The sequence below is a fragment of the Stegodyphus dumicola genome, chromosome 9 (assembly GCF_044657685.1).
Source record: "Stegodyphus dumicola isolate Sdum_Otavi_A_Nest chromosome 9, ASM4465768v1".
Classification (NCBI taxonomy): Eukaryota; Metazoa; Arthropoda; class Arachnida; order Araneae; family Eresidae; genus Stegodyphus; species Stegodyphus dumicola.
Genome location: NC_140776.1, coordinates 65353231 through 65375955, shown reverse-complemented (window position 1 = coordinate 65375955; position 22725 = coordinate 65353231). Strand labels below are relative to the sequence as shown.

At 33.2% G+C, this 22725-nt stretch overlaps 1 protein-coding gene across 1 annotated transcript in view; it reads right to left on the bottom strand.

Annotated features, from left to right (window-relative positions):
* Nucleotides 1-22725, bottom strand: part of Tusp (WD40 superfamily protein Tusp) — a 97814-nt gene that overhangs the window by 25338 nt on the left and 49751 nt on the right. Inside the window, exons 8-11 of the mRNA XM_035358549.2 lie at nucleotides 19781-20025; nucleotides 15257-15509; nucleotides 12364-14075; nucleotides 10246-10440 (exon numbers count right to left, since the gene is read on the bottom strand). Of these exons, the coding sequence (XP_035214440.1) occupies nucleotides 10246-10440; nucleotides 12364-14075; nucleotides 15257-15509; nucleotides 19781-20025 (2405 nt within the window). The remainder of the gene's footprint in view (nucleotides 1-10245; nucleotides 10441-12363; nucleotides 14076-15256; nucleotides 15510-19780; nucleotides 20026-22725) is intronic.

Below are 22725 nucleotides of genomic sequence, written 5' to 3'. Positions count from 1 at the left end.
TTCATTTTGCTGAATAATATCTGCTGGCTGTGAGGAGGTAAATATCAGCCATATAGATTTTTGTCAGTTGAATGGACAGAACAGTAATTATGAGCCATAAAGTTAGTAATTATGAGCCTTAGTGTATACAGAATTTTGCTATTACTGATGTAATTGATTGCTATAACCAGAAGTGTGTTTATCTGTTACATGAAGTGCCAGAGTGGAGATCAAAGTGATTAACTTGATAGCAATCACCTTTCTATTATCTTCCATTACTAACAATAAAGTTTAAAACGAAAAGCGTGTGAGCGATACAAAACAACACGAAGAAGCGAATGTCACTTGAAAGGAAACGTCACTTTCGCCAATCTGAGCGATAACTGATTCTTGTTTGGCTTTCAGCCTGTTTGGCAAGTGAAGATGGTAACCCTATTTCGCCAAAGGCCGTTTCTCAGAACTGTTGCTGCAAACGTTTTGTTCCGGCAACAAACAGCTAATGTGATAAAGCTTTTACGCCTGCGCGCAAGATATTTACGACTGCACATATGCGTCTGCGCAGTGCAGAATACGTTTTCGCGTGCGCTTTTAATATATAACGGACGGTATAAGCTAAAATTATCTATTTCAGTTAATGTTGATGATTGCGTTGTTCTTTAATCTTCGAATTGGATCCGGCTTATTATTTTTTGCAGACTGTAAGAGCAATTTTATAAAAGTAAGCTTGAACTTTCGATTATGTCAAATAGAATTTCTGATGCTGGAGCTCCCAGAGGATCTAGAAAACAAAAGTATGTTTCGATGTCCATCAAACAAAAAACGAATAGCTACAAAAAATGGATAGAGGCATATCCTTTGTTTATCTAACCATTCCGAAATCTGTTTATCAATTTCACGCTGCTCTGCGTGGGGAGGGGGGGACGTCGCGGCGCACAATGAACTGGAAGTTGATCTGTCAGCACTATCGTTATCTTCAGGGCAGATGTTTGTATTTTATTTGGCTTATAATTCCTTACTAAATGTAGTATTTAATCTCGATGTACTCCGTCTTTGATATGATTTAAATCAAATTCCTCGTCATTATAAATATCACAAATACAAATCAAATAGTTTTCTGGTTGCAATTTTCTAATTTCGGCTATCCGTAATGTATGCTTTAGCATGCGCGCGTTAGTACACAAATAAATATTAAGCTTCTTTTTTTGTAAATTTTGATACCCTTTAGATCATAATTGCTCATTATTTTATAAATTACGGTTTCATATTTTTAATTTTATAATTTCTGCATGCCATCTTACCAGATTTAAACTGATGATCTTTAATCCGCAAAAATCGATAATCCGAAATCGCCGAAGTCCCGACGAGTCCGGATTAAAATCTTTTGACTGTATATGCCTAATAAACCTAATTTGAAATAAAATTTAGGTTATCTGTCGACATTGCTACTAAATACTTTTGAATAGATTTCCTTATGTAGGAAAAGATGAAACAGCAAATCCTCAATTACGTTTGTCTGAAAATGTCATAACATTAATGGAGCCACATCTAAACAAAGGGGGTAATATTACCACGGATAACTATTTTGCTAGAATTAAATTAGCAGAAATGCTAAAATAAAAAAATACAACCACCCACAGGCGAATGGACTGATCGAGGAATTCTACCGTCCTTTGAAAGCTGCCTTAAAAGCGCACGATACCAGTGACTGGGTGGCTGCCCTTCCAACGCTGCTGATGGGTTTCCGCGCCGCTCTCAAAGAGGACATAGGAGCAACCACTTCTGAACTGGTGTATGGAAAGACTATCCATCTCCCAGGAGAATTTTTCAATCCGACACCTCCGGATGCGTCCCCCAAACAGTTTGTGGAGGATTTAAAATCTCACTTTGCCAGTGTCCGCCCGACCACGACTTCTAGCCACGGCCAGCGAACATGTTTCATTCATCCACGCCTTCACAAGTCCACATATGTGTTTGTTCGACACGACGGAGTTAGAAAACCACTTCAAACTCCTTATGATGGACCATTTAAGGTGCTAGAAAGACAAGATAAAACGTTTGATCTCGAAATAAAAGGGACTAAGCAAACGATCTCCATAGATAGACTGAAACCCGCTTTTGTAACCATGGACTCTTCTCAAGTTGCTTCCAAGAGTGTGAAAAAAACTTCGGACATTTGTATCACCCGTTCTGGACGTTTAATCCGACCCCCGCATTGGTATGTCACATTTCGTTGACACTGTGGAGGGAGTATGCAGCGGCAGCGCCAAACAGGCGATACGGACTTAAAAACTGTACAGAAAAGCGCCAATTGGCGAAACAGTAAACCCGTTTGGCAAACCTACAGGCTGATGGGGAGAGAAGAATTTTCCCCCGGCAGTCAAGTGGAACTACTTCAACAAATGTGTGCGTCTCTGTTTTCGCCGAGATATGTGAACTTGTGTACTCGCATCTGTACTGTGCTCTGAATTTCTTAAGCCGTTATAATGTACCCGGCAACTGTTACTTTTCCTTATTAAATTTGATTATTAATTGTAACATGTCTATCTTAACTAAGATTTCAGCTTTCCTAGTTAATGTTAGGGATATTTTCGTATGCACGTGTTACCCACACGTACATCAAAAGTAAACAATAATAGGTTGCTGAACAAATTAAAAAAAATCAGATTGCAATCTAATACCTTGCAGATTTTACCATAAAGTTTCAAGGGTGATTGCAATCTGATCTTGTATACAGACAGATAAGTTTTAAACTAAGCAGCTTTGACAGTCCACTAGTTCTGGAATTAATCCCTCCAAAATTACAGATATAGAACACAAATTTTTACATTTAAAGTGAGATGTTCAAAATGGCAAAAACAAACAGAATGAAAAAAATTTACTTAAAAATTATTTCATTGTAAATTAATGCTGCATGGAGGCATGTTCCTATTTAATAAAGGAAAAAATTATTCAAGACACAGTTGAGCATTTATTTCACTAGGTTGCACACAAAGCTTTCAGTAAGCATTTCCCATACATGGCAATATTTTCTATTTTGACACAGTATGAAACCAATGAATTGAAAACAATAAATGCCTCAATGAGTTTTATTTTGAAGTGTTTTATGGGAAGAAAACCTATTTCTCTATATGGTTTCCTTCTAATCAACACAAAAGTAAACTGGATACTTACGTATTAACGCAACCAGGCCAAAATTTGCATAAATCGCCAAATTTGGCGACCCTACGTGTTATACATAGTTTTTCATAAAGAAATGATTTTTCTTACTGGTTAGATTGAATGCCCTGAAATACTTTAACTATGGGTATTTGGGAACTATGGGTATTTGGGATCTGCCTGCGAGTGAAAAAGATGCTGTTGAATTGTTGCAGGGATATGGAATTACACCGAACGAACGTACTTGTAAAAATTCTCATAAAATGAAACTGTATTTTGGAAAGCAAATCTTCTGGAAATGTAACATCGAAGAGTGCAATCAACATTTGGGTGTGAGAACCGGAAATTGGTTTGAAGGTAGCCGAATTTCATTTGTGACAGCGGTGCGCTTCATTTATTGTTGGTGTAAAGAGTTAACCTCAATTAAATTTTGTGCAGAAGAGATGGGAATTGCTGACAAAACTGTTGACTCATACCTTATTGAATTTATATGGTGCCAAGCTCAAGCTGTTAATGGCGAAGACGGTTTTCAATCAGTGCTAAAAGCAATAGCCAAAAGATTTCCGCCAAAAAAATAATTCTGCAACTTATTCAAATTCGAAACCGGAAGGGTTTAATTGCTATTTTATATTTTAAAACAAAATAATATAAAAAACTGTATTAAAAATTATTTGTAATTAATAAATGTACATTTTCTTTCTATTCATACTTTTTTACTCAAACTTACAAATCGCGCCAACCTGGTTGCGATAATACGTAAGTACTGTAAACTGCTAAGTTGTGTTGATAAATATTTAGGGCCTCTACATATTCAAAATGTAAATTACAGTAATGAAATTACCCTAGATTACTTAATATCAACAGATGTAACAGACAATTTACAAATTGCACTGGCTGCCCAGATAATATAGTTGTTAGGGGAGACTACTGCAATACCGAAGGGGTGGAGTTTGAATCCCAGAGAAGGCACAGCTGTAATTGTCTGTCCTTCCACAGGAATTAATGATGGCCCACCTATTAGGTGCTTCCACAATAAAGTGGCCACCCTTTTCGGCCTTAGTAGCAGCCAAGCCTAAGTCAGAAGAAAACTAAATTCAGCATCACCAAGTGTATTCTTATTCTTTTGGGCGATTTCATTAAAAGTAAATAGAAAATATAGGTAGCCTAATTAATGCACACTTCTTTCAATAGTATATCTAATAGTTATAATGGATGTTAAAATGCCCAGTTACAAGAAATTCTCATATTAATAGGCTTTGATCTTATATTATGCATACTAATTTCAAGTATGCCAACATGATTTTGAATAATTTGGCTTAGTGAATAAAATGAAAGTTAAGGTAGGAATTTTAAGAAACCTGACACTTTAAAGATAACTTGAAAAAATAAAGGGGCAAACACTTGATTATGTAAGTATAAATGAGAAAAATCAGTTTTTACACATGGCAAATTATATCTAATACATTGTAATCCAAAATTTCACATTACACACCTTTTTATTTATTAGAACAATAAATTAGATTTTGTTTACATATGGTCAACTTGAAGTGGATAAAAAATGTTTACAAATGGTCAACTGAAGTGATAGTAATGAACTGAAAACTCATTACTATCTGAAACATAGAATTGGCAATAAGTCATGTGCTGGCACATTAAGACTTTTTTCTTCCTTCCTTTCCCCTCCCCATAATTTCTCCTGTAGACAAATTACAGCAAGTGAATATCTGCATAGCATCATCTTTTGGTAAGCTTTTCCTTGTGGAAGATTATCCACACAATGCTCCACACAATTCGGACCTCAAAGCTAAAATCTTTCTGCGCATGCACATAAGCGTTTTATGCTGTTATCACATCTATAGACCCGCGCACTTACCCGGGACAATTCCGAGAAACGAGATTCTAGTAGTACGGCTTTAAGCGGCAGGCTTCCGAGAAATGTTTCGTCTAGCTAGGAGGAACGTGTCCCGGCTACGAGCAACATTTTAAAACTTTTCCCAAAATGTTCCGGCTGGAGACGTGTTCCTCGAACGTTCAACCAATCAGACAAAAGGTCAGCTTCTGAAGGATCACGGGTAACTTTCAATATGGCGATGGCTCTCACTGTGAAATGATGGACGGTGGAAATAGAGGCTGATTTAATTATTGCTGTTTTGTTGTAATACAACTGCCTGAGTCATTTTTAAAATGTGTATATATTCATTAAATATATAATCGTGGAAATTTCAGAGTTGACAGTATTTTACGACGTTCTTGCATTTCGGATTTGTTTACAAATTGTTCGTAGCCAAAAGTTCGTCAAATTTGTTGTATTTCGTGCTGATCGTGTATTATAACACTGTTATATAATAGAATTTTATTTCTTAAATTTAAGTTGAATAATTTTTAAAAATCCGTTTGTATATGCGCGGCTTTTCTCCTAATTACTTATCTTTTAAATTGTTAACTGCATAATCAGTGACACATTTTAAACAGCATAAAAGATGCATAAAAAAGAAAAAGCATAGCTTATGTAATAATGAGAATACTCATTAAATGTGTCTATTATTTTCATGTTATTAATGAAATACTTTTTGGATTATAAATACATTAGAAACTATACTTTTATTGTAAATGCTACATATTGAAACATTGAAAATTTATGGATTTATTATTATGCATGATGAAAAACATTTGTATATACATTCATTAATATAAATCTTATTCATTACATTAATACTAATAAATATATATTAACAACTTCTAAAGCATCGCATCTCTCTATCTTGTATGTAAATGACTTATTAGATGTGTATATATATATGTACGTATGAATACAAAAATGAACATTGCCAAGAAGTTTATTTGAAGTTACTTTTAATTCAGATAACGATTATGTACTTGGCAGCAACTATAGTTATCAGTTCTTTGCAAATTATTATGAGTATGTAATAATCAGTTGAAAAATAATTGATGAGTATTTGAGTACTAAAGAGTGTACACATTTTGTTATTGGGTTAATTCATAATTATATCATACATATGATCTACGTAATAAAAACATGACTAATAAATAATAAGAAATGTAACAGCTGTGCATTTATAACATTTGATTACTTATAACAGCACACAACTGATTATCACCTTCATGTCTGTTTACATAATGAATTGCACTTTCCAATTAAGTGCACGGGCCTACTAGTGGCCGAAGCGTCGTTGAACACTGGTAGTTCTGTCTCAGGTCAGAATGCCGCGAACGGGCTGGCTACATGACGTTTCCTTGGTTTGCCCCATTTGTAACTGGTATACGAGCCAGTTTAAAAAAATCTTCTACAAAGGGATCCCTCCTGTTGTTATCCCTCGAGACATCACATAAAACCAACTGAGCCCACCAGCGGCCGAGCGGTAAAGTCGCTGAACACTGGCAGTTCGGTCCGAGGTTCGAATCCCGTGAACGGGCTGGCTGCATGGACGCTTTCGTGGTTTTCCCCATGTGTAACGTGTATACGAGCTAGTTTCCCTTACAAAGGGGGTCCTCCCCGAAGGCATCCCTTCCCTTAGGCAGATAGTCCTAGTGTGCTTTGCTGTAATCTCAATAAACCAAACCATAAAACAAACTCATGATGTGAACACCTAATTTCTAGAGTTGGTATAATTAATGTGTTTTAGGTATATGGTTCTATGGGACAGTAAACAACTCGCACATGTTTGATTGCTCATGTATTCATATGCTTTATTTGATCTTCATTTTGCTGAATAATATCTGCTGGCTGTGAGGAGGTAAATATCAGCCATATAGATTTTTGTCAGTTGAATGGACAGAACAGTAATTATGAGCCATAAAGTTAGTAATTATGAGCCTTAGTGTATACAGAATTTTGCTATTACTGATGTAATTGATTGCTATAACCAGAAGTGTGTTTATCTGTTACATGAAGTGCCAGAGTGGAGATCAAAGTGATTAACTTGATAGCAATCACCTTTCTATTATCTTCCATTACTAACAATAAAGTTTAAAACGAAAAGCGTGTGAGCGATACAAAACAACACGAAGAAGCGAATGTCACTTGAAAGGAAACGTCACTTTCGCCAATCTGAGCGATAACTGATTCTTGTTTGGCTTTCAGCCTGTTTGGCAAGTGAAGATGGTAACCCTATTTCGCCAAAGGCCGTTTCTCAGCACTGTTGCTGCAAACGTTTTGTCCCGGCAACAAACAGCTAATGTGATAAAGCTTTTACGCGTGCGTGCAAGATATTTACGACTGCATATATGCGTCTGCGCAGCGCAGAATACGTTTTCGCGTGCGCTTTTAATATATAACGGACGGTATAAGCTAAAATGATCTATTTCAGTTAATGTTGATGATTGCGTTGTTCTTTAATCTTCGAATTGGATCCGGCTTATTATTTTTTGCAGACTGTAAGAGCAATTTTATAAAAGTAAGCTTGAACTTTCGATTATGTCAAATAGAATTTCCGATGCTGGAGCTCCCAGAGGATCTAGAAAACAAAAGTATGTTTCGATGTCCATCAAACAAAAAACGAATAGCTACAAAAAATGGATAGAGGCATATCCTTTGTTTATCTAACCATTCCGAAATCTGTTTATCAATTTCACGCTGCTCTGCGTGGGGAGGGGGGGGACGTCGCGGCGCACAATGAACTGGAAGTTGATCTGTCAGCACTATCATTATCTTCAGGGCAGATGTTTGTATTTTATTTGGCTTATAATTCCTTACTAAATGTAGTATTTAATCTCGATGTACTCCGTCTTTGATATGATTTAAATCAAATTCCTCGTCATTATAAATATCACAAATACAAATCAAATAGTTTTCTGGTTGCAATTTTCTAATTTCGGCTATCCGTAATGTATGCTTTACGCATGCGCGCGTTAGTACACAAATAAACATTAAGCTTCTTTTTTTGTAAATTTTGATACCCTTTAGATCATAATTGCTCATTATTTTATAAATTACGGTTTCATATTTTTAATTTTATAATTTCTGCATGCCATCTTACCAGATTTAAACTGATGATCTTTAATCCGCAAAAATCGATAATCCGAAATCGCCGAAGTCCCGACGAGTCCGGATTAAAATCTTTTGACTGTATATGCCTAATAAACCTAATTTGAAATAAAATTTAGGTTATCTGTCGACACTGCTACTAAATACTTTTGAATAGATTTCCTTATGTAGGAAAAGATGAAACAGCAAATCCTCAATTACGTTTGTCTGAAAATGTCATAACATTAATGGAGCCACATCTAAACAAAGGGGGGAATATTACCACGGATAACTATTTTGCTAGAATTAAATTAGCAGAAATGCTAAAATAAAAAAATACAACTATGGTTGGCACAATGAAACAGAACAGAAGAGAAATTCTTATATCTTTGAAAAATATGCGTAGTTAACTTTATTCATAGACAATAGTGGGACATGATAATATCACACTTACCATCTAATCAAGGCAAAAGAAACAAAAGTGTTTATCTGCTGAGCTCATTACATTCTACTGTAAAAACTGAAGACAGTTTCAAGAAGTTTCAAGAATTTTACAACGCAACAAAGTATGGTGCGGATATTCGTGATCAGATGTGCCAAAAATATTCAGTTAAATCGGTTAATTCAGTTAATATCTTTTTCAATATTTTCGATCACGTAGCTTTGAATGCTTGGATAATTTATAAAAGTGTCATACAAAACACCATTAACAGGAGAGATTTTCTACTGAAATTAGGAGAGGAGTTAAGAGTGGTACATATGGCTTCAAAACTCCCAGAGATCCTTCCTGAGTCTTCAGAAAAAACACATATGAAAAGAAAATGGATATAAAGAGAAAAAAAAAAAGTGTCAAGTACAGAGATACAATGGAAACAAATCTCAAGAATATTGTGCATCTTGTTCCAAAGTTGTGTGTGGAAAATGCACTGGAAAAATTGTTAAAAATTATTTTTGTATCAATTGCATTAATTCTTAATACATATGTGTAATCTTTAATATTTTAAAAATTAAATAGAATTGAAATGAAATGCTTTACATATTCCATTCAGCTACACATATAATGATATAACTGACACATCAGAGAACATTTCTCATTTCTGGATTTAGAGAGTGAATCATCCTCCGAGTAAGTACATAAAAAAATATTAATATATAAATTGTGTTTTATTTTAGTTAACATTAGTTTTAATTTGTGGAACCATTTATTTGAAATCAATTCTTATATCAAATTAATGAGTTATTTGAGTAATTATAGTATGATCCAATTGATCGCCATGTACTCGATACATTTACAGTATTTTAAAAAGTCAATAAGTTATCATGTGATATTAAATATAAATTATGAAATACATATAAAATACATATTTGTGCCAATGTATGGCATTTAAAATTGTTTTATTGTTGTTACAGTACAAAGTCTCTAATCCGGGCATCCATTATTTGGAATGATCTATAATCCGGACCTCAAAGCCACAAACTTACGCATGCGCGTAAAGCCAGTAAAGCGTTTACCCATGCGCGCTTCCGATAGTGAAGAAAGTAACAGAGAACGTTATTGAAAACGAAAAAATTTCGATTGACAATTTAGTCAGTATTCTCGACACAGCAATTACAGGACTTGAACAGTGGAACTTTGTAACTCAACAAGAAATTATGTCTGTTTATAGAATTAAAGAGAAAGTATTAGCAGAAAAAACAAAGCAACTTAAACAACTTACATTGATAGAAATGTTTACTAAACTAAACAAATAAATATTAAGCTTTTTTTTTTTTTTTTTTTTTTTATAAATTTTGATACCCTTTATATCATAATTGCTCTTTATTTCATAAATTACGGTTTCATATTTTTAATTGTATAATTTCTGCATGCCATCTTACCAGATTTAAATTGATGATCTATAATCCGGAAAAACCCCTAATCTGGAATCGCCGAAGTCCCGATGCGTCCAGATTATGGACTTTGTACTGTATTTCAGTACTTTCATCGAAGGGTCAAAATGACCCCTTACCACCGTTCAAGTAGGTAAGATTTTCCTACATTCTAGTGTTAATCATCAAAATACAAAATACACATTAAAAAAAGAAATTATTCAAGCTGAACTAATTTTAGTAGTTTAATAATGTACCTGTCTGCCATGAAACTCGATCTGAAAATTCTTTGCAGACTCCTGAGTTACTCGCCCACCAAAGTCAAGCTGATATACCTGGCTAACTTCATTCCACAGAGGGGCTTTATTATGAAGGACGAACTCTCGATATGGAGGCAAATTACCATTGGCCGGAACACTGTCTGTAACAGTTCTACCACAGCGTTTTTTTAACTATTAAAATGATAAAACACAAAATGAGAAAAAACATTTGTGCATACAAAGCAAATATTTTAGTTTTTTTCAAATATTGTGGTAAAATAGAGTAGAATGGAGGGAAAATTAATTAAAGAAAGGCATCCTGCTTCCCAAGGACAATGACAAGAAAATGGATACTCTACCACTAATTTCTAGTTTTTATTTAATAATTAGAATGAAAATTTTTATATAATACAAAATAATCAAACTATTAACAAAATGCAAAAATACAGATGATTGGTTAATGAGCTATAGCAATGAGTTTAAAGCTGCAGGTAATATTTCTGTGGATAACGTTTGGAAATAAGCTCTTTCATATTTTATTTTCACTATATATAAACCATTAAAACAGCCAGAGAGCCAATCTATTATGCTATTGAAAACTAAATTTAAGATGTAGTTACTACTGTTAAGCATTTGAATAGCTTGGCCACTGCTGGGCCTTACAATGCAATGCTTCAGATGAACTATAATTATATACTGATGAAAAATAGCTAAATTATGGTTCTAATTAGTACTGCTAATTAGCACTGTGTCTTGATTAAGAATCAAATTACTGATTTCTCATGTTAGTTTACAGAAATTAAAACACAATAATTTCCACTTTTTACATTTTAGAACTATTTAATTAATAAGAACAACATTAAATTTCCTTGAAAATATAAATGCTACTAAGTTTTACACTTCTGAACTACTGAAATGTGATTTTAAAAATATTTTACAAGATTTTGTCATCGCCAAGAGAGAATATTTAAGCATTTAAAAAAAAAAAATCCCTCTTAAGATAAGGAAAACTAAATGCTTATACTTTGTTAAGCAGAACTTTTTTTTATATTTATTTTAATATGATTTTTTTAGATTTTCTTCCAAATGATTATCAATTCAATGAATAAATAAATAAAAACTAGTTGTTTTGTAAGTATTTATTACTGATATTTGAAAATTTTTATTATCTAAGCATTATGTCAAATAAAAATAATGGATATATTTTCTCAAGAAGTTTTCTTCTTCATACACTTTATTAAAATCATTAATTAATGCAAATGTAATTAATCTACATTAAAACAACAGTATTCTAACTTTGAAAGCTTAATACTTTGTTATCATAGTACTTTTATAAAACTATTATATTTTTACTACAATTATATATTGCTTATTTTAATAAGTTACAAATATTAAATAAATAAATGTTTTTTAGAGAAGACAAAATATTTGATTATGAATTTTAATTCTTATTTGCTACAATACTTGAAGTACAAAAAAATTTAACATTATTTTTTTTCCTATTCCTTTCTAGGATTACAAAATATGAACTTATAAGAAGATTTTAAGAATTTAAGACTTCAGAATTGAACTTTTTCAGTTCCTTTAAAAATTTTATTTACAGATATCAAAATTTAGTTAGAGGAATGCAGAAATCTTGATCTTGTTTTTAAAGGAAATTTGAATCAGTTGTGATGATAATTGGATCAAATTAGAAGAACTTGCATTTAATGAAATGAAATATTAAAAAATTAAAAATAAATTAGATTGAAAATAATTTAAAAAATATTTTCTTAAACATAAGATATATTTTACATGAAAATGGGGAAACACACATGCATCAGTTAAAATATAAAATTATTAAAAACCCTTTTGATTGGTGTTGATATAGAATTTACATAAAAATTTAACTGCTTTGATATGGTGACTGACATAAATTACTTTTCTTCAAAGAGCAAAAATTCTACTCTCTGAAGAACAGGGAATATATCAGTTTTCCTTGAAATAAATAAGGGTTCTGTTTAAAATTTGTACCATCCGAGATTGTTTTTTTTTTTTTTTGCTCAACTTTGTAAAATATGGGTAGCTCATGGATGTCAGTGATATACAGAGTTACAATACACAAACATCACCAACCTTTCTGCGTATGTATGCCTTCTGAAAGCTTTCAAGATCTTTAAAATTTTCTCCTGCCATATCATCTCCACTAAACGCTCCTTCTTCATCTGAACTGTCAACCAACCTCTGTCGACGCATTTTCCTTAATAATAAAGGACTATATAATAAACCACGTCTTTGGTTCTTCTTACGTGTCACAACTGGTGATGATGGTATGCTTCGACTCACTGTAGTCGAAGAATCAGACATTTCACTAGTATCCTCTGCTTGTAGATAACTAGCCCGGTGTTCCTGCAGAAAGGATGATGTTGACAGATCAGTACTTTCACTTGGCACTTCACTCCCATGCCGGACGGGGCTTGAGTTTTCTGATTTTGCAATGCCTTGATCTAGATTTTTTAGACATTTGAGTTTTTTTACAGCTTCTGAGATTTTATTAACATCTTCACAACTATAAAAATCTTTTCTCAGTATACTTTTTGTTCCAGATTTTGCAGAAGTATTTTCAGAAACTTGCACAGGATTGGCTGCAGGCTTTTTTTCAATAGGGCAGGAACATGCAATATCAAAAAATCCTTCTTCACCCACAGAAACACCACTGGCATCACATGACTGGCTATCACAAGTTTTCTCTCCTTCATTACACTCATGACAGTGCATCTTTCCACAAGGAGGTTTTGGTTTTAGAGTTAGTCGGCGACATGAGCCTTTGAATGAAGTACCACTGCGTTCACGGACATTAGTAAACTCAGCAGCATGTAATTGATTGGCGCTATGACTTCTACTCACAATTAATGAGGAACTTTGACTATTTGGAAAAGAAACTTTTTCACAACAAGGTGTTTCAGGATCATCAATAAATTTCATATCTAGATTTTTTTTAGAAATCTGACTAAAACTTTCTAGATTTGGAGAAATATTTGAGTTTGTGGCACCACTATGAGATTCATTACTTTGCAGACTTTGGATAGGTAATGAAGATGGTAATATACAAAAAGGTTTTTGAATATTACAAGAGTTGGAATTAACTTCAATGATTCGTCTGGTTGCTAATGGAGATTGTAAGCTACTTCTGAATGTACTGTCCAGTATTAAACCACCAGGCTGTGAACTGCAGGAAGCAACACTCACGTAACAAGACACATTTTTACTATCTACAGAAGTACTAGAATTTGATTGAGAAGAAAGATTGGAATTTTCATTTTCAGATAGGCTGTTCTGTGCTGAAACATCCTTAGAAGAATCACTACTAGCAGCTGTAAAATCTTCACTAAAGTCTAAATCCAGAGAACTCCCTCCAACTGATGTCCATTCTTTTATTTGAGAAACAGGTGTAGCTTGGGCAAAACACTTTGATTCATCACCAGTTTTTTCTAAACTCTTTCCTGGAAAGAATAACCCTGAGCCATTTGAGCTGGATGGAATGGTAGACAGAACAGGATCAGGCTGTAAGTCTGGAACACAAGAGACACTAGTTTGTGTTGCCACAGATACAACACTACTGCTTTCTGCACGTTGGAGACTAATAACATGCACTCCTTTTTCTCCTGTGATTTCAAAAGTAAGGAACTCTTCAGAAGGAATGAAGTTCACATAATCTCCATTGTTGCAGTTAGAAAAAACACCATTTTGTTCATGTTCTTGATTCAAGTGACAACGAAAAGTAGCATTTCTTTGTTGTTTCTTTGGAGTCATTGGTGCAATAGGTATACTATCTTCATAAGTAGTATCTGAAAATTAAAAACAATTTTTAACATCAAGTAGCATATTCAACCATTTTACAATAATAAAATTAATTAAAAAATAAAATAACCTAAAAATTTATAAATTTTTATATTTTTTCAAAAACAATTGTACATAATTTTTTGAACAAAATTACTTACTATAATAAGATTTCAGCAGTTTAAACGCAAAGAATCATGCCTAATTCTTCGCATTTACACAGGGTAATTCAAAACTACCTGGTACAATGTTAAGTAAACAACAAATAAATAAACATATTTTGTAATGCAATGTGTGTACGGAAATCATGCATTGAGGTGATACACAATACTATTGAGATCAGCAGGTAAAAATTGTTAGCTGATTCCACACGTGGATTTTGAGCTATATGCATCACTACATGAATACAAAACTCATTGATATTAATTTTATGTATGAGGCTATGGGCAGAAATGGAGCAGCCACTCAAAAGAAAACCAGAGAGCAATTTCTGAGTATTTCCTTTGAACAGTTGCTAAGCTCTGTGATCATGTAGTGATGCATACTAGTAGAAATTCATATGGGAAATAACATCTTAAGTCCAGGAGACTGCTTTTATCTACTAATCAACAGCAACCTATATCACCCCAATGTGCCATTTTCGCACAAACATTCCATTACAAAATATGTTTATTTTGGCACCATCTACCTGCCTTTACATTTTTCTCACACTTTTTTTTTTATCACTGTATAGTCACTTAATGCTATAGAATGCTAAAAATTGCTAGAAATGTGACGAGTATGTGACCTTCCATGTCATTACATTTCAGGTTCACACATAAATAAGTTTCTGAGCAAAAAAGAGCCGCTTAAGCTTTACTGATAAAATCGTGTCTTAGACAAATTTAGCTCTGAGATTTTCTGCAGCATGCAAAGGTTGTGAAAGCATTATATGCTGCTCCACAGCTATATGATGTGTCCTATGAATGAATAAACAAAGATATCCACAAAAGGGTATATGTAACATTATGCCAGGAATTATAAAAAATCAATTCAATTGCAATAGTTAAATTTAATAATTTTTGCTACTAATGTTTAAAGCATATATAGCAATTTGATGGCATATTGTTTTTTAAAAATACGAATGTAAACTCAAGAAAACATAACAATATTTTACTCATACATCAATACAATTAAAAAAATTAATTACCCCCAGGATCATCTTCATCCTCAGAGAATACTACTGAGGAAGCTGTTTTCCCATCAGGTCCTGCAGGGCAACTCTCACGTGGTTGAGGACCCCTTAATTCTTTCATCAATAGTGTCATCTGGCGAGGTTGCAAGTGGAGTAAACTTGTTCGGTAGGTTACGGTGCCAAGAACAGAAGGAAGCCATGGAACAAGACCAAGGATTTTGAATTTGGTTCCCCAGATATTGGAAGTAACAGATACAATTTTTTCGCTCTGAAAGTGTCAAAAAATATTACATATTGAAATTAAAATTCTCTCTTATTCTATTTAACATTATAGAACATTATTAAATCAGCCAACTTCATATAATATTAAAAAATAATAATTATATGTGATAATGACATCAATATCTTCAATTAAAATTAAATGCTTCCTTTTCAAGTATATATAATAAGAATTATCCCTTGCCTTGGGCTGATAGCCATAGTCCAAGTGAGCCAAATAATAATGTAAATCAAATTACAGACTCCACATAATACAAAGCTTGCTTTCTAATATCTGATATTTCAACTTTAAAAGCTGATATAGCTCTATTACTGTTTTGACTAAATGTTGTCTAAAAGAAAAATAAATCTTAATGCATAAAGTTCGCAGAGTTATGTCAAACGGTCTCTTTAAATGGAGTTACGCACATTGGAGACACAAATCTTTTCACTCATATGGCCTGGTTAGAGCTGGGTTCGATTCTAAGCGAACAGAATGGTTGTATTGACATTTTCGTAATTTCGCCCATGTAAAACGTTGATACGAGCCAGAGCCAGTTTCCTCACAGAAAGATTTCCATGAAGACATCCCTTCGGTTTGGCAGATAGCCCTAGCGTACTTTGTCATCATCAACAAAACGTAACCTATCACGGCCGGATTTACGGAAAGGAAAGCATACGAAAAGCATGGAACGCTATAAGGAATAATGGAGATTCTGTTCATTCTTCTGATTCAATTTTTCACAGCCAAAACTTTTATCAAAATGAAAGGAGGATTTTGTAAATCTTCAAAGTTCCAGAGATTGCAATTAATTTGAAAATTACTCTAATAAGCCTTTCTACATTGATGTCCAAAACTGTATTTATAAGATTCCAATACTAATTTCTTAAAAAATATTGAATGAAATTGAATGTATTAATTTGGCATGAAATCATAACAAATAAAAACAAACTAAGAGATCAAATATAACTGCATACAGCACAAAACTATATTATGAGCCAATACATATGTAATAATGAAATTTAGGAAAAAGTGAATACCTCAAAAGTAAATGCAAGCTTAAGAGCTTAGAGCAAGTTAAGAGAGACCAGGAATCTGTTTTAACTTATATATGCATATCACAATGCAATTTCAAGCTCTCAATAACGTGCTTAATTAAAATACAAGGAAATTTTCTTTATCAGTATGATCTTGAAGGCACAGAGATCTTTGAGAAGAGAATTTTGCTATGCAAATCTGTTCTAAGAATGTTCGATATACTGTCCGTAGGATTTTATTTTGAAAATCTAACCGGCCAGTTATTTTCTGAGTGTTTTTGGTTTTAACTAATGCGGCAATCAGGTTTGTTTCATGGTGATACACAACGAAAAAAAAGGGGGGGGGGTCAGACACACAATACCTTCTAGAAAGTGTTATGTAGAGTTTTCAACACTTCATATAGTTAGACAGACTAAAATCCTTTACCAAACATGCACAACAAAGTAAGTACATATATCAACCATTATTCCTTTGACCAATAACATTCTCTAATTTTGATGGGATGTTTTTTTACATGGGTTTAGGATCAGTTGCTAAAACTGACTTGACTTTCATTGGAGATAGCACATGTCCATTATTGTAAATTCGAGCAATTGTTCTCTGTATTATCTTAAACTAGCTGTCTTTAATTCTGAAGTCACTGGCACACAAACTGTTGGCTTTCTGACAGAGAGGCCTTTGTCATTAAATCTTCTGTAAATTGCTTTCTATGGTACAATAGTTTCAGTAGCAGCTGCAAACTCTAAACTCAGTTGATAACATTTGATTTCTTGTTGTAATGGGCAATTACAGACAACAGCTGATCATGAAAAGCAGTTTTTTTCCTTCTGTCCCAGCTTCTTTCAGTAGAGTCAATAAATTGCTTCTATTCTATAAACTGTCTCTAAATTATTTAAAATTGTGCCTGTTTTGAAATGTTTAGCTATCTTGTTCCATCCCTAAATGCCTGTAGTGTTTCTAAATGGCTAACTACTTTTTTATTTCAAAGCTTCTTTAACTCAGATCCAGTCAAACTAAGGCCCACAGGCCACATGTAGATAGATTTTATTTTCATGTGGATCATGAGCAATAAACATATTTTTAAAAATAGCTTACTTTTTCTATCTTTTGATACTTCTTTAAATTAAATAAATTTGAATGACACATTTAAAATTCGTCAGCTTGTGAACAAGATTTATAACTTCCAGTTTTGTCACAGATTGTAGATCACCCTTTATTAGGAAAATCTGGCAATTGTTGAAAAATTGAAAAAAAAATTTGCCGATAGTTTGTAATCCATTTTCAGTGGAAATTGAGAGCACACACAAAGTAAGCTACAACTTCAGATTATACGTATGCAGTATGATACTGGATAAAGAGAATTTATTGTACAGCCATAAAGAAATGTACAAATGTTACAATACTTTTAATTTGGACAAATTTTACAAACTTAAGCATTTTGTTCAAGAAATGTTGGCTATTTTTGGATCAACGCATACATGTAAACAAATATTATCAATGATAAATCGTGAATCTAAATATAGAAAACATTCTATGGCTAAGCATCACCAATGGGTATTTACAAACACATCTAAGAATCTCAACAACAAAATTAACACCACAAATTTAGGGATGTGTGCCAATAATTTAAGATGCAAAAGAAGAAACAATTAATTTTAATGATGCCTGATGGTTATAGATGGCATTGTCATGTAAAATGCATAAAATATGCCCGATTTCTCTCTCTCTCTATATATATACATGAAATGAACTTCTAATTTTAATTGACAGTAGCTCATAAAATTTTTCATTTTAATTTGAATATTTCCCCTTCCTGTCTTAAAAATTCTAACTGCTTATAACTATCTACGTAATTCAAATTAATCCATGGCATATCATCTTACATAAGACTTCTAATGCAGGTTCGTTTTAACCATTCAACAAATAAGGTTCCAATTGAAATCAAAACGTTGTAGGAAACCATAACTTTTGACTTACTCCCAAGCTTTCTCTCTAAATACATCATATTTTTCTGCTTGTCTGCTTCCAGCTAAAATATAATGGCTCACATCTCTATATCATCTTTTGTATCTGTCTTAAAGATTTCAAAAACTTGATGAAGATTGGGTGCAGATTGCTTCCATAATGATGTATACAGTAACTAACAAAAATATATACTAACAAAACTAAGTAAAATATTTATTGATGTTTCAGCCTAATGTTTATAACTAAAGAGAATGACAAATCTAAAGTTCCTCAACTTACAGCTTGATAATATAATAACAGCTCAATATTCACATGTAAAAATACTAAAGATTAACCTGGCTCCTGAGATAAAGTGTCTTTTCATGTAAACATAAATGAAAAATAAATTAATCGGCAGTCAGCACACCTGTCTAAAGCAACAAGATCACTGCATTCCAAGCCTAAGTTGCCAGAGCCCCCTCTCTCTAGATTTGCACGAGATATAACATGTTAATTAAAATAAACTAAATAAATTAGTTATGCATTTGTACTAATAAGAATTTCACACTAACATTTTCACATACCTAATTTTTAAGATTTTTTTGAAAGCATAAAAGAATTCAGATATTGCTATTTATAAAATGTTCCAATACTAATATAATCAAAAGCTGACGTAGTCACCCAGATAGTATAGTTGTTAGGAGAGCCAACTATGCTACTGAACGGCCTGGGTTCGAACCCGTGAGAAGGCATGGTTGTAACTGTCTGTGCCTTCATAGAAGGTAAAGGTGACCCACCTATTAGGTGCTTCCATAATAAAGTGATCACCACTTCTGGCCTTACTAGAGGACAAGCTGAAGTTAGGTGATGGCCCACCATTACAAGGGGGAAAGCTAATATCAAATAATAGAATATCTATCTTCATTTTAAGTTTTTAGTCTTCTACATATAAAGTGATAAAAATATAATGAAACTTCTGATCGTAACTACCTTCCCAAGACTTACTCTCAAAATACCAGCATAATTAAAAACTGATCATGAATAATTGCATTATTCCAAGGAGATCACCTCCACAGAAGCACACAACTGTCTGAAACCAATGCTGGTCATCTTAAAGAAATTTATATTCATTTACGTTTAAAACGTTTACAGATTCTTGTTAAAAAATGAATGGAAAAATGAAAATTTTTTAAAGATGCTAACCAATATATGTAAGAAAATGGGGAAAAAAAAATTGTAAGTCTTGCGCTGCATATATTGTTATAAATAAATAAATTGAACAGGAAACATATACTTACCTCTGGTAGCTCATCAATATACATTATCTCTCTCCAAGCAGTTTCTGCTCTACCATGATTATGGCGCCTGCTACGTTTACGCCGTTGCATTCGAGGAGAAGCACATCCTTCTTCAACTTCACTGTCAGAAGAGGATGTTGGAATATATAATGGAACGATTGCTAAGCAAGTATTGAGTTGTGCTGGAGGAAATGCATGTGCCTGACAGTCCTTAACCCTGTACAATGGATGAGGTAGGCCTGGTTCTATTTGCAAATGAAAAACCATACAAATCTTGAAATTATATTTTTAATTAGAAGTCAATGACGGGGGGGGGGATGTGTAATGAATGCCATTATAACATTTAATAAACAAGATTATTTAGTGCTTGTACTTTGAGGAACTTCAGTTGATGTCAAAGTAACTTTGGTGACAATTCACATACCACAGATCATTAAAACTTACAAAAGTTCATCTACTTTGTATAAATCCTCCTAGCAAATTCTCTCTGAGATTAAATCTTTATTCCAGGGCCGCCACCTGTGTGCCCACATAGTTTTCGCCGCCCCGTCCCTCTCCCCTTCTCTAGAGTACAAAATGAAGATCGTTGGAATGGAATACAATTTATGTAAATTTATACCTTTTTCCAAAAAATAATTTTTCAGCAAATTTGTATTAAAAATATTTTTTTCTCAATTATAAAACTTCAAAAGTCAATGTCTTAATATAAAATAGACCTAATTTTTAACGAAATCGTTTTAAAAATATGAAGAAAAATTAGTAAAATTGTGGGAACTAAATCAAATGGATTTAAAAAAACTTACCTTATAATGGCGAAAAAAAGAACCTGGGAGCTTTAAAACACTTCTCAAATTGTTTTTAGGATAAAAGTTAAAATTGCACTCTCCGAGATTTTGTTTCCGAAAATTTTTTTAACACACTATTAAGGTCTATGGTATCACACAATTCGTGTTCAATAGAAAGAGTTGCCAAAGCCGATAATCTTTCCTGACTCATGGATGATCTAAGATAGTTTTTTATCAACTTGAGCTTGGAGAATGAACGTTCTCCAGTTGCAACAGTGATCGGTAAGGTCAAGAAAATTCTAATTAGTACGGTTAAATTGGGAAAAGATGACGATAAATTATTTTCTGGTATGTATTCAAGAATTCCAATTGTATTCATATTAGTTTTAAGATGGGGTTGCATAGCTTTAATTTCTTCGAATAATTCCGCCCCGTTAATGTTGCTATGATTTAGCTTCTTGTCTGTCAAGGTTAGTTCTGCTTCAGCACAGTGGGCTTTCAGTTCATTGTCTTTAAGGTCGCCATATTCGTGTATATTATATAAATTTTAAAGATGTTAATATGTTGGTATAATAATTGAAATCTCTCATTTCTAGCCCCAATTGTTGCATCCAAAATTTTAAAGTAAAAGTTGACTTTAAAAGAGCTCTCTGGATTAAGACACAATAACACGCCGAATAAATACTAATTCAGAAGTCAAACAACAAAATCAGCGTTATATTCACAAAATTTTCACAGGACTAGTTTCGATGGTTTTACCGAACCATCATCTTCAGCTGCAAAACCGCAAATGAACAAGATAGGAAATAATGATTAGATAAGATAAGAAAGCCTGGACAAAAATAAGCAAGTGGCGCCATCTGTTGGCGAAACCAGAACTAAAACATAATTTCTCTAAAAGCCGAAGGCAAATTTGGATTGGAATTAGGATCGTTAACTAGAACAGAAAGATTTTTATGAATGTGAAATGCCTCTAGAAAATCCAGTTCTCCAATGGAAGATGTTTTTTGAATAATTTTGGCAGCAGAAAAATTGAAAGTGTGATTTTCGGACCAACAATGTTGAGCAACAGAAGACTTCTGTGTTTCCTTTTTTCTAACATATGCCTCATGTTCTTTGACGCGAAATTTTAAGGCTCTCTTAGTTTGACCAATGTAAATTAAACCACACTGGCAAGGAATCCTATAAATACCCCAGGAATTCATATCCGGAATGGGGTCCTTGAGTATAGAAGTTGGAATTTTATTGATGGGAGAATAAACAACCCGAAAGTTAAATTTCTGCAAAATATGTGCAACTTTATAGCTAATTGATGGAAAGAAGGGAATGACAACAGAATTTTTATAATCTCCTAAAATAAGAGTGTGGCTTTTAGTGTGTTGAGATGAGAATTTTTTAACTGCTTGATTAATAATGTTGGGTGAAAAGCCCCTGTCAATAGCTATTGCTTTTAAATAATTTAGTTCTTCATCAAGGGCTAGTTTGGAGGAGCAAACTTGAAGAGCACGGAAAACAAAGGAATAAAATGAAGCTAACTTTTGTTTAGTCGGATGACATGATTTAAAATGTGGTGGAAGGCAAACAGATGAAGGTTTACGGTAAACTGTAGTACTGAAGTTGGATGTGTTACGTGTGACCAGAATGTCGAGAAACGGAAGAGAATTGAAAGTCTCAAGTTCAAAAGTGAACTGAATAGCAGGATCAATAGAATTCATTGTTGAAAGAACTCTATTTAAATCATCTTTATTACCTTCAAACAGGGTAAAAGTATCGTCTACGTAGCGGAACCATGCCGGGAAGTTTAAAGTTTCAAACAATTTTGATTCATAATAATGCATGTAGATATCAGCCAGGATGGGACTGAGGGGGCTTCCCATGGCTAATCCCTCAGTTTGCTTGTAATATTTATTTTGGAAAACAAAATGTGTTTGTTTCAAACAGAGTTGAGTGAGAGAAATTAGCTCATCAATTTCGATGCAAGAGAAATGAAATTTGCGAAGTCTGGTTTCTAGACATCTTAATGCACCCTCCACTGGGACATTGGTGAATAGTGATTTTACATCAAAAGAAACCATGAGTAAATTACTAGGAGAAATGTTTTTAACCTTTTTTACAAACTCTATTGAATTTTTTATGGTGTAAATGTTATTGTCTAATAGA